At 42.1% G+C, this 19,286-nt stretch overlaps 2 protein-coding genes across 4 annotated transcripts in view; one reads left to right on the plus strand and one right to left on the minus strand.

The window, feature by feature from the left end:
* Positions 1-19,265, plus strand: part of Cad87A (cadherin 87A) — a 73,144-nt gene extending 53,879 nt beyond the window's left edge. For all 3 annotated transcript variants that reach the window (XM_070217993.1, XM_044395508.2, XM_070217994.1), the window contains 14 exons: positions 10,151-10,213; positions 10,283-10,629; positions 10,693-10,838; positions 10,908-11,215; positions 11,277-12,319; positions 12,954-13,970; positions 14,032-14,082; positions 14,948-15,547; positions 15,610-16,208; positions 16,267-17,050; positions 17,108-17,383; positions 17,444-17,706; positions 18,036-18,378; positions 18,442-19,265. In XM_070217993.1, coding sequence (XP_070074094.1) covers positions 10,159-10,213; positions 10,283-10,629; positions 10,693-10,838; positions 10,908-11,215; positions 11,277-12,319; positions 12,954-13,970; positions 14,032-14,082; positions 14,948-15,547; positions 15,610-16,208; positions 16,267-17,050; positions 17,108-17,383; positions 17,444-17,706; positions 18,036-18,378; positions 18,442-18,516 — 5,907 coding nt within the window. In that variant the 5' untranslated portion in view covers positions 10,151-10,158 and the 3' untranslated portion in view covers positions 18,517-19,265. The remainder of the gene's footprint in view (positions 1-10,150; positions 10,214-10,282; positions 10,630-10,692; positions 10,839-10,907; positions 11,216-11,276; positions 12,320-12,953; positions 13,971-14,031; positions 14,083-14,947; positions 15,548-15,609; positions 16,209-16,266; positions 17,051-17,107; positions 17,384-17,443; positions 17,707-18,035; positions 18,379-18,441) is intronic.
* LOC108063799 (uncharacterized) lies at positions 14,027-14,924 on the minus strand. Its single transcript, XM_017151013.3, has 3 exons — positions 14,600-14,924; positions 14,340-14,540; positions 14,027-14,281 (listed from the first exon to the last, which is right to left on the minus strand). The coding sequence occupies exons 1-3, from the start codon at positions 14,842-14,844 to the stop codon at positions 14,155-14,157; spliced, it is 573 nt and encodes a 190-aa protein (XP_017006502.2). The 5' UTR covers positions 14,845-14,924; the 3' UTR covers positions 14,027-14,154.
* Positions 19,266-19,286: the final 21 nt, after the last annotated feature.

Genomic DNA, 19,286 nt, shown 5'->3' on the forward strand with positions numbered 1-19,286 from the left:
AAATTGATAAAAAGTCACAAAATGAAGTCAAAGCAAATCACAATAACAGTCACACAAACACGAAGCGCCGGTCGGAATTGATAGAACTCCGTGTCTTGAATGAAAGTTATTGTTATTCTTGCGGATTTAGTTTTCGCCTTAATTCATGTTTGTTTTCTTTCTGGTCTGTTGGTTTTTCTTTTTATGCTAAGCCAAAAACACTCGTTTCAGAGTCATGGTCACGTAGTGACTTCTAGTGGATCAAATCTACGTGGTTTCTTATCTGACCTTAGACAATAAGAAAAAAATGTATTTATTTACTATTAGTGGAAAATAAAACTTCTGGAATATTTTTAAAAGACTGACATTGTCGCATAAGTTTATTATATGCATGCTGTCAATTTTCAAATTAACTTGCGACTCAACCACATTTTACTAATGCCCAATTTTCAATTAATCTAAACTAATTGGCCAGGGTTCAAAACTAATGGTTACAAGCGTCCGTGTGATGGACTGATTTAATTAAGTTTATATTCAATGTAAGCCATGTTTTTGTGGGCCACATCTTCTTGACTTTCTTTGTGCTCGTGTCGTTACGATAATTATCCAGTCGTTGACGGACATAATTGAACTGCAATGGCAGTCAATGGCAGCCAGGAAAAGCCACAAGATACATATCTGTAATATGTAATGTGTAATATATGTGTGTTTGAATGTACTTTTATTACTTGCCACGTCACTTGTGGCATGTTTGCATTTGCCATTGCAGGCGCATTAGGGGCAATTAAATACTGATGTCTTTCAACCGTTTGTGTCTGTGTAATGCCATGTTTGATGCTTGATGTTTGCCCCTCGATGTTCGATAATTTCAACAAACAGCCGTTCGGTGTGTGCGGAGTGAAAAGTTGGGAGGCCTTGTAATTATGTGGGTGGCATTTGGGGCACGTACAACAAACAATCCCGTAAAATATAAAATACTTATCAGCTTTTTCCCGCTCTCTCCCACTCTCTCACCTGTGGGATGGTGAAAATCCTACCAGCCAGGCCCTAAGTAGTCATCATCAGTCATGCGTGCGCAGATATTTTAAGTGCTTTCTCCCGGAACGTGCTTTGTGCTCGGCTCCTTGCTCCATTCCATGGAAGCCTGTAAATATATATGGGGAGAGGAGGCCAGGAGCCAGCGATCCAGGTACTATATTATAATGCCTATGCTTATAGCCTGTCTGGCTGGCAATGCAGACCCACCATCCCAACCCTAACAACCAACCAACCCATCGATTGCCCATCTAACGGGGCAAATGCTTTAGGCCTCGCCACGCTGCAATGTCTGGTTTAAGGGCCATAATGAATGGCCACTTGAAGCGCGTGAGGGGATAAAGTCGCAGGGAAATTGTCGAGTAGGGCTGCCCTGCCTGCAAACCAACTGCAATCGAGATGATGGCAGTCGATTATCGATGGGGATTTTCGGAGGGAAAGGGTTCCTATAATGCGATTAAAGTTCCTGGAGAGAAGCAAAATTGTAGTAATTACACCTGTGGTTCCCAGACCAACATAATTTAATTTGTATTTACACATGCTTAGGAATTTGTTACTAAAACGTCTAAGCTGTTGAAATATCTTATTGTTTAACTAATTAATTTTATAATAATCTATGTAGTTCCTTATTTTAGACTTTAATGTTAGGAGCAAGTTAAATTCAAGCAGGCTTTCGATGCTGCACCTCCAAAGGCTTAAATGCACAGCAGTAAAGTCGGTCTCATATGCATTATGAATGCATTGAATTAATGGGATGACTATGTTGTTGCTCCTGTTCGTGTTGTTCCTTCGAGTATTGTTGCTTCAGTTATTATGCTGGTTGTTGCTATTGTTGGTGGTGTTTTGGTGTTGGCTTAGTAACAGGTTGGCTCCTGCTGCTGTTGCTATTGTCGCAGCTTTTGCTGTTGCTGTTGTGTGCTGATAATGGTATTGCTATTAGAAGTGGAACGAGATGGAAGCTGAGAAAAACACAAAACAAAGCTCCGAAAATCTAAGCTGAACGCACACAGTTTTCCTTCCCTCACTTCCTTCGGCCCACACATTTTCCAGCGATTTTCACCGCCCCCCAAGAGAACAATGAGTTTAGAACAAATAGAGAAAAATAAAGAAAAATTGCTGTTGTTCTTTGAGAGAAAACACGCTGAATTAGAGCCCGGCGCAAAATAAACAAACAAACAATTAACCCCGTGGTGTCAACTGGGGTCCGATAAAAACGCTATAAAGTTAATGGTGTTTAAGAAGATTTTGCAAGGAGGGGTTAAGGTTTTGGGGAGCGTTTTTTTAAATATTTATTACTACAATAATTTATTAATTTATATGTAAACTTTTTAAACTAAATCCAAGTCGTCAAAATTCAAATACATAAGATTTTGCAAATTCAATGATATTTGATTGGCAAAGAATTCCTTTCAGCATTTAGTAAATAAAAAATAATTTCCATAACTTTTTAATATCTTTAGTGGGTTAACTTCTCGTCGAACTTCCTTCAAGGTCAGGTCAACTAATACATTACGGGTCATTTATTTGAAATGCTCTCATCTTGGCCATTTCTCTCCCCAAACCTCCTCCTGAACAATCCCTCGAGCCGATTGTCAAGTGTATGAAATATATCAAAACATTTGGCTGTGTTTGACAAGCAGTCAAACTCCTTGAGCGGCCGCTCGTCATGTGCTGGGAAATCTGCCTCTCGACGGCACTTTCCAACCCCCTAAGACCCCCGCCATTTTCCGCCCCCGAAAGAGGAGAACAAAAAAGGAAAAAGGCAAAAAATAAGAGGAATTCGCAAGAAATTTCATTTCCTGATGCTCAACTGGAAACGGTGGTTGTTGGGACCCCCAACTTCAACCCCCCGACCCCAAAGCTCTGGGCTCTCGACCCCCCGAGCTGTACTCATTTGGCTTTAACATAAAACCAATTTAAACTTGGCCAAGTGGGCGGATGGGTCTCCTCGGCAGAAGGACTGTTTAACGTTCCTCAATATGCAGACAGACAATAACAAACTACCGAGAGCGCGCCCAGCTTCTTTGGTTGGAAAACGAGAACGAAACCGAAAACCATTTTAATTTCATTTCAGAGCCGTAATTTTAAGTTCGAGTTCCCACCTGTCCTTGCCGGAGGATAGGATAGGAGTGTGGTGGTTGTGGGTGGTCTGCCACTTAATACTCGTGGGAAAAACAACAATGGTAATCCCGCCAAAAAGAACAAAAGCAAAAAAACCAACTGAAGCGCCAAGGCAAACAGCTAAAGAAGAAACTTGATAATAACTCGAACTCGAACTCGCTTGCTTTCTGGCTTTATTCCTTAAGACCCGAACTTTTTGGGTGGCAACACCCCCGACATCCCCACGCTTTGGAAAGGATACGGATGTGGCACGTTTGCCCCACTCCCCTCGCTCATCCCGTTTGTCTTTCATAATTGCGGGGGATTGTGGAAATTAAGCGACTCGCTCATAATAAAAACCAGCATCCTCGACGATAACGATTAAGGCAACAGATTTATAGACACACACGCCGCTTTTCTATATGAGTGAGTGTGTTTGTGTAGGATTCCAGATTGTGTGTGTTTTCGTGCCCCAACAGGTGCCACAGTCGTCGCTTTTTCCCTTCGCTGGCAAAGGCCTCACTTTCGGCCCCAGATCCAAAATCCCTCCTTAGTTAAGTGCAAGTGCAATTTAAATTCCAAATTTGTTAAACTGTCACAAGTGTTTTGAATACGAAATGAGGGAGTCTCGCAAGAGGACAGCACGTTACGTAATTGTAGTACAGGTTACGCTGATTAAACTCTTGGGAGTATAACATAAAAGGAATTAATATTAATTAATATATTTAAAAAAAAAAAAACATTTTTAAAAATTTAAAAAAAAAACTGTTTGAAGACTAACAACTTTTATTAAATTATTAAATATGAGTTTTAACTAAACTTTTGTGAGGTTATTAAAAATCCATTAAAATATATTAGATGTTAAATACATTTTTAATCCATGTTCTTACGCGTAATTTAAATATCCCTTTTACGTCAGTAAAGCTATTTTAATTCATTAATTTATTCCAAAATTTTTATAGAATAAATCTTCCATTCATATAATTTTTTTTAGTCTTCAAATTTATAGTTCGCTAACATATTTCCACATAAATAACCTAAGTACCATTAAATTTGTTATGATCCTTTGATGTATAATTTCGAAACGCACCGTTCGGGGCTTATATGGATAGTGAGGGGCCGGGCTAGGCATAATTATACAGCGCAAATCTGTGAAACTGCGAAGGAGCGATGAACGATGGGAGGTGGGTGGTTCGAATCAGGAGCTGGGAGCTGGAAAATGGTGTGGGCGGGGTGTCGTGGCAAGTCAGGTGAATGGTGAAAATTGCTTAGTAAAAAATAACAAAAACAAACCAGAAGAAAGAGGAAACTTTGACTTTCGAGCATGGGGATGGTTCCTAAACAAACACGGACAGGACAACTTTGAGTTACGATGGAACACGCACGAGAGTGTGTGTGTGTTTGTTTCTGTTTGTGTTGGTGTGTGTGTGCCGTGCATGAGTAATAGTAATGATGTTGGCCCACTCAAGAAGTAGAACACCCCCTGGCCCAACAAACGCCATCAGGCTTATGAATAAATTAAGAGGGAAAACCCCCAACCACCCACACTACCCAACACACAAAATGGGGACAGAAGGCGCAAATAAAAAAGAGCAATTTAAATGCGAACGAAAAATGTGAGGCATCTTCAAGGAAAAGGAGGAGGAGGAGCTGGGTGGAAGGTGAGATAAGGCCAGGCGGCAACTGAAGATAATGCCGTTTAAATAGAATCCCTGGCAAAGGTTTTTCGCCGGCGACGCTTTGGGCCAAGTAAACTGCAAGACATAAAGAAAATGACGCCACTGACACGGTGGCATGGTTTTCTACGGCGGCAAGGAGGGGCTGTCACCTGAGGGGAAAGGTGAGGGTCTATGCGATGAGGCGGCACTCGCACAGGTGATTTACATAGCATACTTAAGTGGAGCACTTTGTGAGCCCCACACTCCTCCCGCATTTGGGGATATCATCATCATCAGCCCGAACAAATGTTCCACGAAAGCAAAGAGATAGATGGTAAACGAAGGAGATAGGAAGGTATCAAGTGGAAATAAGCTGGGCAACAGCCAACTGAAATCATAAAAAAAAATCGCATTTTATGAATAAAATGTATTACAAGCGACAGCATACGGAGTTTGACATTTTTATTATGCCAGCGAGGGCTGAAATCAGATAAAAAGAATAACGATGGGGAAGATGAAACATTGATGAGATACATGCACTGTAAAACAAAGTATAAAATCTTGAAAAAATATTGTGTAAGCCATGTAAATGACATAAACCATTGATTTTATAAGCCATTTTATACTAATTTGAAATGGAAATTGATTTATTTTAGTACTTTCGTTTTACAAGCATAAACAAGTAAACTATTTATTTTTATAGTCTTGATAAATAATTTGTATAGAATATTATGAGCTCTTTCCCAAAGCTTTTTTCCTTATAGCGAGTTCATCCGAGCGACTAAAGTATTCGGTTTGAGAGCTGCGAATAAAGCGAAAAAGTTGCGGAAACCGACAAAGTCAAGTGTCAAGTTTGCCAGTCGTAGTGGGATTCACCGGATTAGCGGCCAAAACCGCGCAACATGGGAGGACAAACAAGTTTTAAGCATTAGTCGTAATCGGATGAGGGGCAAAAAGCTGGAAAGTATGGGGTGAACCGAGTCTCTTGGTGCGCACCTAATTCAATTACTATTGCCACTCGCAAAGGGAAACACAGGACAAAAGCCAAGCTGGCTAAACAAAATGTATTTTAAATAAATATGATTTATTATGTTTGACATGCCCCGAAAAAAAGGGGATGGATGGATATATCCCAAGACCCAAAGTCCCAAAACGGGGAGGCAATCTGCTGGAAGGACAGCAGCCAAACTGCTTTGCACTCAAAGTAAATTTGACTCAGGGTACACATGGTTTTTTATGGTGCCACGAGAAACGGATTGGGGCAAACGACCAAACCCCGGGGATGGATTGTGGCTGTGTGGCAGTGTGGCACCTCTCGAAAGGCTTGAATCATCAACAGGTTGATGGTCGGGGGATTCAGCAGGATTGCGAAATCCCCCTCCTGTTTCGGCTTTGGATTGACAAACGTGAAAAGGAAAATACGTAAATGCAATATAAATTTACTGTATGATTGATATTGGTTATGCTCCACCGAACGCGTGTCTATATGCGTATATATGGAGGCAGCCTTAATGGCCGTGATATAATATTGACACACGGAGCACAAGAGCTGGCCTGGAAAATAACCAGCAAAAATATATGGCCAGGATATGGCGGTTTATTAGCGGTGCGGTGAAGAGGGGGACGATCTTTTGAGTTCAGCGGAGTCAGAAAATTGAGGGAAATGATGGATATCGCTGTGAACTTTGTTCAATCCCCCAAAAGACTTTAAGCCAGTGCAAGTGTGACTAAGTAAGTGACTTGTTTACTTCAACACACTCATTTTTCACATTCACTTAAAGCTTTAAAGGGAATGCAAATGCATAAAGAAAAAGATATCAAGGAGAAATCTGTTTGCTTTTATTTTATTTTAACTTCAAATGCTCTGAGAACAAAAACGAAAATTAAATCCCTAGAAAAATAAACTATTTAAATGGGAGTAGAAAATATATAAGCTGCAAATGAATGTCTATTTACATGAGTAACAACATGGAGACCAACTTTTGCATATTTGATTGTGTTTTAAGCTCGAAAAGGTGAACGAAATTTTGGCAATTATTTCGCCCTGGAAGTTTCTCGCATATTTGTGTGTACAGGGAAATTCCAACACATTTATGTAGCAAGTTAATGCCATTCAGTCTAAAATGTCATAGGGACAGTCATTAGTTCCTCACTCACGTGGAGACAATGGAAGTCCATTGGACATTGCCTGGTCCAGGTGGTAAGCCCATAATCCCCAAAGATTAACGCACAATGGCTACGAATGTATTCTGTTGGGCTAACATGATTTAGTCGTCCATAAATTACCACTGTTTAGTTCCAATCAACGGGAACAAAGCTCAACTAAACTGCCAGCCAACCGGGTCAGTGAGAATATCATTTGAAACCAAATATAAACCCTAAAGGATATATCAACTGGGTCGGATTGGAAAGGTGGGGAGGTGCAGAGGTGACGATGTGTGAGGGGTGGCAACCAGTTGAATATGGAATTCAATTTATATTGAACTGTAGAAGAGAGTATTTAAATTTATCATGACTTTTACATACATTTGATGGAAAAAAATATAAATATAAAGTATTAAATTATATACTATTTCAAGATTGTTTATTCTCAATTAACAAAATCCAGAAAACTTGATCTCAATAAAATATAAAGAGAAAATATTAAAATCAAGCAGTTTTACTCTTCATTTTTTCGATCTGTAGTTTTATCTGGTACTTTTATTTTTTGGTAACCCTATAAATTCTCAAGTTTTAATCTCAAATGTAGCTTTTTTTATCCGATGCACCAGCTTAAACATTTGTTCGCTGCTCTCACAGTTTATTCGCCATTAGAGTATTCCGAGTTCCTGTCTGAACTTTTGGCCTGCGGTGCTGGGGATTAAGGGACGGATCGAGTTCGTGACGAGGGGGAATAAGTTTAAGGCCAAGCCCGACAAACCCTCGTTGCAGACCCGAAAACAAACCCGCTTAACCCTAAAATGTTCAGTTTATGGTCAGTGCCGGACGACTGGAAAACGCTTGTAGGTGAATTTATGGACCCAACTCTCAGCCAGGCAGACAACCATACTTACCATTTGAAGGTGTGTGTGCCTGTGTTCTTGTGTGCCTTTGCTCGTGCTGCCCATTTAGGCTCTTGGCCAGTGTTGTAAGCAAATAAACCCACACAAAACATGGTCCTAACTGAAAATATTTAGTCGAGCTTTTATGCATAACTAATTGGCTCTGCCTGGTTTTGGTTCACGCTCATGTTTGCTGCTGCTCCTGCTTATGCACTGGCAGAAAAGTTAGGGAAAGTCATTAGAAAAAAAATGCAATATTGCCTTTCAATAAACAATTTATTTTTAATTATTTAAGACACTAAACTTTTTGATTAAATTAAAATGAGCAATGAATAAAAGCAAAGAAAAACCTAATTAAATAATTTGTTTATAGTTCCAAATAGTTCAGTAACGTTGGAATACAGTTAAAAATATTTCGAAAAAATATATATTTTAATTTAACATAAAACTAGGAAATAGGAAAAATAAATTTAAAATTTAAAATAACAGTTTTAAATGATCATCTAATTTTAAAAAGACTCTTTCTTATATATTAGCATTTTATACCATTTTAAAAATATGGGCACTTCCAAAATGTCGCTCGGGACATTTGCACACTTTTAAAGTTGAAAAAAAATTGTAAAACAATGGATTTTAATTTTAATTATGGGCTTTTCTTTTCACTCCTCCCTAGCTCTATTTTTGGTAAAAATCTTGATTTTGTACCACTTTTAGTTTTTAAGATATCGGTAAAAAACTGCCGTATTCGCTCGGGACAAAAATAGAAGTGGATTTCGGGGAAGTTCATACAACACCAGAAATTAGCAAATTCTGATGGAATATTTGAATGCGATTTTTTTTAGAATGTTGTTCAAACATGTCGCTATGAAATGCTTTTGGTTTTACTCAAAAATTCTTTGCCGTTTTTTTTTTATGCAGTTTCAACCACATTCGCTCGGGACATGTCGCTCGGGACATTTTTTCCGACTGTTTTGTAAAGCGGATTTCTTTACCTCTATCTCTCAATTGCTGGATGTTTTGCTTTTAACTTAATAGTTTAGCATGTGAATGAAGCATTCAGTACAGAAAAATGTCACATATTAGCATTCCTATAGGATAAATTTACAACAGAACACAGGTCCAAAAAATAACAAAAAAATAGCCAAAAACTGATTTTTGCGTATATTGGTGGGGTTTGTCATAAAAATAATCAAACTATACTCCAAATTTGTAGTTAAGCTCAGTATCCAACTAATTAGAAACTAATATCGGGGCAAAATCATGTGGAAATATGTTTTATTCAAGTTTCAAGGTTTTTGGCTTGGTGGACTTTTTTTTGGAAGTGCCCATATATGATTTCGACTAAAAAACTCATGGTGATTTTATATTTTATAAGGTAACCAAAATAGTTATTAGAAATCCATATTTTTTTGGCGAGTGTACTCCTGTTCCTTCGCCCGTTTGTGTGGTCATCGCCCGGACGGTTCGTCTGCTGGTTGCCAGATATGTGCGCCTCTGGTCCACGGGCTCACAATGCTGGTTAGGTGGTGCGTGCCGGACAAGTGGACGGACACAACAGGAATGTTGGCGCCTTCGGCGATTTCCTCGCACCCAGCCCCGCCCCTTTCTGGACAAAAACCAACCCCTCACCCCACCCTCAATTACTCCAGCCCGCAGTTAAAGTGCACAATTTGCCACAATGTTGCTTGTTGCCTCTTTTTGCTGTTGTTGCTGTTGTTGTTATTCCTGTTGCTGCTTGTCATCAACAACGTTATGTTGTTATAGCCATCATCATCAGTAGCCCCAGCAGCACCACCAAAGCCCCAACCATCATCATCATCCGCATCATCGTTGTCACGCTCTTACTGCCCTGTGTGCATTGTCAGCTAATTGAATTTTCAGCACGAAATGAAATTTAATTTATCTTTATTGTTTGTTTATGCCACCAAATAACGAGAAAACAAAAACAGGCAGAGCCGAAAAAAAAATCGAATAACCATGTACAACACACCGAAGTTTTGATAACAGGATTTTAATATACTCTGTTCATGGGTGTTTAAATTTAAGGTGATATTTTTAAACCTTTTTAGCTGAAAAAAGGGCATTTATAAAGTCCCTGATCAAATTGCAAGGCCAAATAAAAATGTAAAAAAATTATACCTTACATTTAATTGTAAATTATTTGCACCTCTGATCAGGGAATTCCGAACTTCGACTTCCTTTGATTTTTTGTTCTCTGCGTCTCCGATTTGTCTCGCAAATCTGTTGGTTTAAGCTTATTGGTTCCCGTTTTTTTTTTTTTTGCCGAAACTCAAAATTAAACAAACACTTTACGTTTATTTTGTTTTCTCTTTTCAGGCCCTAAAATGAAGCTTCCTTTGGGGCTGTTGGTGTTCTGCCTGGGCCTCAGCCTGACTAAGGGTGAGTTTATTTCAAAGTAATCAAAAGGTGTTTCCTTTTTTTAAATTGTATGTTCCTTTTCTCAACCAGGAGAGACAAATCTGCCACCCGTATTCACGCAGACCCTGAATAATATTATCCTGTACGAGAATGTGACCGTGGGTACAGTAGTTTTCCGACTGGAAGCCTACGATCCGGAGGGCAGTAATGTGACCTATGGGGCCATCGGAGCTGATCACTTTAGTGTGGATCCAGTCTCGGGAAATATTACGCTTATAAAACCACTGGATCGCGAAGAGAAGGATACCTTGAAGTTCCTGGTCTCGATAAGGGATCGCGTAGATCCTTCGGGAGAGTCTGAGCGGGATAATGTGGTCGAAGTGCCCATTACTTTTATCATTCTTGATCTGAACGACAATCCACCAGAGTTTCAAAATGTAAGAACATGAAATTATTACCTCTAAACAAAATTATTAATTTTTATTTTGATCCTTTTTTAGACTCCTTATGAAGCCGATGTAAACGAGGATGCTGCGGTGGGAACAACCATCTTTGATAAGATTCTTGTTAAAGATAGGGATATAGCGGGCGACAGTCTGGATTTGAAATGCCTGCCACAGCAGCAAAGTCCCGAAGCCTGCAGCAAGTGAGTAGCAATTGAAAAAATCCTAAAAAAAAAGATTATAAACTACTAACCATCTAAATCCCCAACCAGGTTCCGCCTGCATGTGATTAAGCGAGAGGCCACAATTCTAGAAGCAGCAGTTGTGCTCAATGATACCCTTAATTACAACCAGCGGATGGTCTACCACTTTAAAATCGAAGCCACCGATGGTCCGCACAAAACCCAGACCACCTTCGAGGCGAGGGTAAAGGATGTTCAGGATAAACCGCCCGTCTTCCAGGGCTCTCTATCCACGGTAATCGATGAGGACAGTCCCATTAACACCTTGGTTCTAACTGTCCATGCCCGGGATGGTGATACAGGGGAACCGAGGAAGATTGTCTATGATCTGCGGACAAGTAAGTTAATTAATAATATTAATAAATATTTACGAAAATTAAAATATATTTTACTTCATAGATCCCAATGACTACTTCCTGCTGGATGCTCACTCGGGTGAACTGCGCACTGCTAAACCATTGGATCGCGAAGCTCTGGAGGATTCCACGGGCATTATTTCCCTGGTTATCCGTGCAAGGGAGCTTGTAAACGGAGTTCCCAGCGATGATCCCCTGACGAGTGCCACCGCCAAGGCAACAGTGACCATTCGGGATGTAAACGATTCACCGCCTGTGTTCAATCACAAGGAGTATTCGGTGTCCCTCTTGGAGAACACTCCACCAGGCACTCCCCTTGCTTTGGACATGAGCGTCAGCGATGCCGATGTGGGAATAAATTCAAAGTTTGCCCTCCGCCTGGATGACGTTTCCGGGGTTTTCGATGTGGAGCCGAAACTGGTCACCGGCTACTCGCAGGTGAATATTCGCGTGGCCAATGGCACCCTGGACTACGAGAATCCCAATCAGCGCAAGTTCATCGTACTCGTGGTGGCCGAGGAGACGGACACCAATCCAAAGCTCTCCTCCACGGCAACGATTACGGTCAGCGTTCTGGATGCCAACGACAATAAGCCGGTTTTCGAGCAGGAAAGCTACTCGGCCTCAGTTTCGGAAGCGGCGCTGCCGGGTCAGTACATTGCCACCATTACGGCAAGGGATGTGGACTCCGGCAGCTATGGCGATGCCGGCATTCGCTACAGCCTATCCGGAACCGGTGCCGAACTCTTCCATGTCAACGAGCAGACAGGTGTTATTAGCCTGGCCAATTGCCATGGCGAAGGGGAGGGAAAGCAACGCGAGCGACGTGATCTGCACGAGGATGATGAGAACGATGAGGGTCATCTGGAAATGCTTTCCATGGAGGTGGCTCCTCGAGAGATTGGCACCGAGCCCACCGTCCAGTACACGTTAATCACCCAGGCGCCAGAGGAGCCAGAGGCATCCAACGATCCAGTTCCACACGCAGCTCCATCTGGAGTTCCCGCAGCGACTGCTAATGACGACAAGGCACAGCAGACGTGTCTGGACTACGAATCGGAGACCACGTACTTCTTGTCATACAAGGTGAGTGACTATCTCAATCTTCGTGTGCGAGTGCGAAATGCGAGTGGGTGGCAAGGTTTTTATGTGCGTAACCCAGTGGTTTCGATGGTTTCGGTGGGGGAATCATGAGGGATATGTTTTGTATAGTCAGATCTTTGCCAAAATAAATAACAAGAGAGGATTGAAATTCAGGCAGGCAGCTCTGATGCATCCCAACACCTTAAGACTGGTTAGAACTCGTTGTTATATTTATTTTAAAAAATATATTTAAAGGTATTTATTTTGTGCTTTATTTTATCTAACAGAGCAAACAGTCAACACCTCTTGAATTTAGTGCGCTTTTATAAACCATTCTATTTACATAATGCTGTGGCATTTTGTTGAACAAACAATTATGATAACTTGCTGAATAAATTAATAGCGTAAACAATTATTATGCATAATCCTCTACAATACTGTGCGTTTTATTGACAGTTGAAAGACTTTAAATAATAATTTTGTCCATAAATTATTTTCAGCCATTCAATCATTAATTTTTATACTAATCTGATAAACATTATGCTGAATTTTTAAATAATTTGTAGTGTTATATTTTGATTTCATATTTATTGATAGGCCTTAAATCTAATTAAAAATTTTCAATTATTCCTTACAGGCCACCGATGACAATGGACGTGGTTCGGCCTCTGTAGTTTCCCTCCGGATTTCCGTTACGGATGCTAATGATTCGCCTCCCGTTTGCGAGAGTCCTCTGTACAGGGCGAGCGTGGATGAGGGTGCCGTTGTCTTCGACTCCCCGCTGATTGTCCGGGCCAGGGATGCGGACACCATGTCCAGAATAAGCTACCGAATCCGCGGCTCCGAGCAGGTGGAGAGCATCTTTGACATTGATCGCGAGACCGGTCAGATTATCATCCGGCCGAATGCCACTCTGGATGTGACCAACTTGAACAGCGATCAGCTCATCTTCGCCGTGGAGGCCAATGATGGTCTGTTCACGGCCCACTGTGGGGTGAACATCACGGTGCGGGATGTGAACAACCATGTGCCCAGTTTCGAGGAGCAGAGCTACAGTGCCGTCGTCGAGGAGAACTCGGAGATCGGGACGAGCGTGGAGCGGGTGCATGCCACAGATTTGGATACGGGCAAGAATGCCGAGCTGCGCTACCGCATCCAACAGGGCAGCTTCGATGACTTTGGCATCGACGAGCGCACTGGCGAGGTGTTCGTCTCCCGTAAACTGGACTTTGATCGCCGGAACACTTACCAGTTGCAGGTTCAGGCCTCCGATCTGGGAACGCCCAGTCTCACGGGCACCGCCACGCTGACCATAAATGTCCAGAACAGCAACGACAAGGATCCCTACTTTGTCCCGGCCACCCAGCATGCTGAAGTTCGAGCGGATGCTCCTCCCGGCCAACTGGTGTACACCTTAATCGCCCTCGATCCCGATGTGGCCAGTCACAATGCCCTGGAGTTTGCCGGCACCGATGATATCACGGCTATCGATAAGGAAGGCAAGGAGCTGCCGCATTATGATCAGTTCAAGGAGTACTTTAAGATTGCCCGGAACGGAAAGGTTTCTGTGAACAAGCAATTGGATCGCAATCTGTTTGCCGTGATGCGGATAAATGTGCTGGTCACGGACAGCACAGCTCCCAATGTACAACAGGTGGGTAGTTTACATATTATATATTAACTTACAAATATGATAATATTTTTTGATATTTTAGGGTCGAGGTTTGCTCATCATACAGATCATTGATGTCAACAAGATTCCACCGGTGAGTAATGAATTTATATTAAACTGTAGATATAATTTTTATGAGAATTTTGTTTAATGTTATAAATCAAAGCTAGTTGGCATCAAAATTTTGATTGACCAATTCCACTTCATCCACACTGTCTGGTCCCAAGCTGTTTGATTCCTCTTTGAAGGAAACTAAACTTGCCAAGTGATTGTGGTGATCAGAATAAATATTCCTGAAAAGAAAGTTAGAAACTTAAAGGGGTTTTCATACGAGAATTTAGCTTTTCATACAGAACTGAGATACTGCAGGCGATCTTCACCCCCATCTTGAAAAGGAAAAATACAAAGACAGCCGTACTTTCAGGATACAGATAGCACAAGCTGCCGTAGCCCAAAATAATCTCGTAGAGATTTAGGATGACATTATCAATGGCCTGCACAATGATGGTGGGCATGAGCAACTCAGCTTGGGAATTGGTTAAAATGGGGTATCTAAAAAGGGAATAAATTGAATTGTAAAAGAGAAGATATTCCTTAAATAAGTCACTTACATGGCCACAATGTTCGAGGCCAAGCCCACGAAACATAGGCAAAAGCGGACCACTATAAGACCGCTGATGAGGAAAGTGAAGATCTCCCTGATCCAGACCTCCTCACCAGAGCCATCTACGCCCATTTTAACATTTTTCAAGTCTGCATATAAGCGATATACGTTTAAATAAGTGGCACTGTGCAATATGCCAAATACATTGATGAAGAGCAGCTTTAGCTTGGTATTAGAAAGCTCATTGAGCATTCTTCCAAAAAGAAAAGGTAGAGGAAATATTAGGAATTTTTTTACTACATAATTTTGACTATATTTTCAAAGCTAATTTTGTATCTTCGTGTTATTTTAACAGCGTTTCAATGCACCATGGAGTGTGGAGCAGCCGCAAATCAAATTGCAGATTGTGGAGGAGCAGCCGGTGGGCACCGTACTGACCACTCTGCAGGCCACCGATGAGGATTCCAGCATTGGGGAGTACAACATTAGTGCCAACGACTATTTTGCCATTAACCAGACCACCGGAGTGATCTACACCATTGCCCGACTCGATTACGAAGCGGTAAAGGAGGTCAAATTCCAGGCGACCGTCAGTGATACGGGTGTGCCCGCCTTGACCTCCACCGCTGATGTGGTGGTGGACATTATCAACCTCAACGATAATGATCCCAAGTTCTCTCAATCCGATTACTACTTCAATGTCACGGAGAACTCACCCCGGGGAACGGTGGCCGGAAAAGTGGAGGCCCAGGATGGAGATGTGGGTGTCTTTGGTGAAATTACTTACACTCTGATTGGGGAGAATAACAAGTACTTTAGCATTGATGCTTATACGGGGAATGTAATGGTGGCCAATGCCTCTATTCTTGACAGAGAGCAGATCAAGGAGCTTACCTTATCTGTGGTGGCCCAGGATAAGGCACCGGCAGCAGTCCAAAAGTCTGCGACAGCAACGGTGAGTAAAATACATTGCTAACTATTTAATTTATATTTTAATTATTTATTTTAAATCTATAGATCCACATCAACATTCTGGACGTTAATGATAATGCCCCAGTTTTCACGCGAGATCTCTACAACTCCACGGTGGCGGAGAATGCCGCCTATCAGCCACCAGCTGCCTTGCTCCAAGTGCAGGCCATCGACCAGGATGAGGGTCTGTATGGCGATGTGCGCTACATCATCACAGCTGGCAACGAAATGGCCCTCTTCAAGCTGGATGCTCAGTCGGGCATTGTGTATCCGGCGCAGAGTTTGTCCGGCAAACATGGCGTCTACGAACTGACCATTTCAGCCCGGGATACGCAGGGATCGGGCACAATGGAGAGCACGGCCAAAGCGATTATCACAGTGCTGAGGGTTAATCGCCACAAGCCCGAGTTTGTTATACCCGCACTGTCGAATGCCACCATTGAGATACCCGGCGATATTGTCCAGCCGGATTATTTGCTGCTCACGGTCAGGGCAATGGATAATGATACGGAGGAGAATGGAAAGATTAGCTATCATCTGCAGGTTAACAATAGGAATGAGCAGCAGACCGGGGAGTTTAAGATCGATGAGATGACAGGCGAATTGAGAGCCAGGACGCAGCTGAATCGCAAGAACCGAGCCAAGTAAGTAAACTTTAATTTTACGAAAAAAAATCTTTATAATTTCTAAACCTTCCATTAGCTACGATATTATACTGGTGGCCCGCGATGCAGGCAATCCTCCATTCGAATCACTACGTCTTCTCAGCGTTAGTATTGTGGATGCCAACGAAAACCGTCCAGAGTTTCCCGATGCCTCCAATCCCTACAAAGTATCAATCAACGAGAATAGCGGTCGGGATGTGAAAATCGGACATATTCAAGCGGCTTCGAGGAGCAAACATAACCGGGACATCTTTTACTACATGTTGTTGGGCAATGAGGATGGTGCCTTCTATGTGGACAAACTGACGGGTGATATTTACACCAACAAGAGTCTGGATCGCGAGGAAACGGATGTGTACACTCTGTACATCCTGGCCAGCATTAAAGCAGATCTGCATATCTCAGAAGAGGAACGCGCAGCGTTCTCGATCAAGACCTTGAATCGGGATAATACAGTCGCCAAGGTAGCCATCACCGTGCTGGATGTGAACGATAATCCGCCGGTGTTTGAGAAACCCATCTACTATGCCGGAGTAAATGCCAATGCCAAGATGGGCGCAGCCATAACACTAGTAAATGCCACCGATGCAGATCAGGGAAAGAATGCTAAGATCGAGTTCATGATCGTCGCTTCCAATCTGTACAAGTTTGGAGCCACCAAGGCGACAGGTTCGATTGTTCCCAGTCCTTTTGCCATCTCGCAGGATGGCCGGATTTCGGCAAACACCATAATGGCCGAATATAATCAGGATCGTTTCGAACTGGAGATTGTGGCCAGGGAACTGGAGCAACCCCAGCGATCAGCCAGCACCAAAGTTAATGTAATTGGTGGGAAATTAGAATTGTATATCCATTATTTACTATTTACTTTCTTGCAGATCTGGGTCTTTGATGGCACCCAGCTGGTGCGTGTAATCCTCTCGCGGCCGCCGGCGGAGGTTTACCAGGAGCAGGAGGAGATTATTGCCGAGTTGCGCAATGCCACTCAGCATCGTATCATCGTTGATGAGATACGCTTTCATTTGGACTCGATTGGTCGCATCCGCATGGACTGGTGTGACCTGTACTTCCATGCTGTGGATCCTCAGACCCAACAGATTGCGCCCGTCGATGAGATTCTCAAGGACATCGACAGGAACTACGATTATCTCAAGGTGGTTTCTTTAGGCTATAATCGTTAAATCTTAATTTAACTAATATTTTTGTTTGTTTAGGATTACTATGCCGGCTTTGCCATTGAGAACGTTGTGCCCGCCTACATAGCTATTGTGCAGGACGAGTTTGATCTAGCTGTGGCTGGACTGGTGGCCCTGGTCATTGTCCTTTTCGTGGGCGTCATTAGTTTCATTGTCTTGTGCTGCTGCCTGAAGCACTGGAATCTATCTGTGCCCGTGGAGACGCGTCGCAAGGAGGCCCTGATCAAGAAACAAATCATCGAGGACCTGAATACTACAGAAAATCCGCTGTGGATAGAACAGTAAGTGTTTATATATATTTTATATTTTGCACTGGAACCATTATGGGAAATATTTTTATCTGAAAGTTTGGCAAAAATAATAATTTTTGGGTATTTTTATTTATTTTTTACCACACGTAATTTCAAGTTATAAATTAATTAAACAAAAAAAGCATCGCCATATCTTCGCTTCAGTCAAATGGATTTTTTTAAACTTTTTTAAAAATCCATAAAAATTAGGTATCGTTTTGAGGCCGTAAAAAAAATTTCGATACGTTTCACAAAGAAAAGAATATAGGAATGGGAATTGGATAGATTGTGATTTCTGTTTATTTTTTTTCCCCCTCTAGAAAACTGAAACTGTATGAGGAGCAGGAACTGACCATGCAGGTCTTCTCGGAGCCCGATCACATCTCGAACTCTGAGGCCCCGGGACATATGGACCATCGCAGCTCGCTGGAGCAGGTCCATCACGTGGGCCAGACGGTGGACAACACGTATGCCACCATTCAGCCGCGTAATAATCAAAATCGTCTCACTGGCGGCGGTGGTGCCGGCGGTGGTTCGATGCGCAGCGGTGGTGGCGCCAGCGCCGGTGGAGTGGGTGGTGCCGGGTTGCTACTGGCCCGCGTTGATCCGCACATGAATGAGTTTGCGGACTATGCCACGTTGCGAAACAATCGGGCGCCATCGGTAAGAAAATGGGACTACAAAAATTAAGAATAAATATGATACTAAGTTTCGTATCCCTTTTAGCTGTACGAGTTCACAGGATCCACATTCCAGGCACCCATCCGGGATGGAGACGATGCCGTGGCCGAGCTGATCTAAGCCTCGATGGGAGCTGCTGCCCAAAAAGATGTGTAAATTATGTAGTTGCTGTGTATCTGTGTAGTAGCCGGGCTTAGTTCAACCGAATCGAATCTGTTCTGTTGCATCTTTGAGTTCGCCGTTGCGTTTACACCAACCAATATTCTAGACACGTACATAGCACATATAAATACTTATATACATAGCGTAGTTGTATCTGGTAAGCCAGCGTTATATCTAGAACTCAAGTAACCAGGATAGAGAGCAGCCAGGAGCAGAAACAGAAGCAGAACTACAAAAACCCATAGAGGAAATTCTCCCGCATAAATAATGACAATAATATATATGTACTATTATATATTGACAATGTCTAGCCGTAATGAAACGATATGAATATGTAAGAGTTACTAATTGTACATCTACAACTGCATCCTGCATCTACACAATTCAGTCCACACACGAATACTTCCGCGATATTAGTTTTAAATGGCGTTCAAAATGCGCCTGCAGCCTAAGTTGTACCACTAAAAAGACTAAATTATTTGCTCTTCCAATTCCGTACTACGTTTAGTTGTGTCGCTAACATTTAGTTGCCTAGATCCTAGTTTAATTAGCCAAACTTGCTCATACTCATAAGTTCAGATTTTAAGTTGGAGAGAATTGGAAATGTGCAACGAACTAAGTTACTTTTGACCGCTGTTCGAATCCTCACGGACAGAGCCAGAAACTCATTTATGTTTGCATTTACATTAAACATATTATACAAATAAGTAACCTGAAGTTTTATTATT

The sequence above is a fragment of the Drosophila takahashii genome, chromosome 3R (genome assembly GCF_030179915.1).
Source record: "Drosophila takahashii strain IR98-3 E-12201 chromosome 3R, DtakHiC1v2, whole genome shotgun sequence".
NCBI lineage: Eukaryota > Metazoa > Arthropoda > Insecta > Diptera > Drosophilidae > Drosophila > Drosophila takahashii.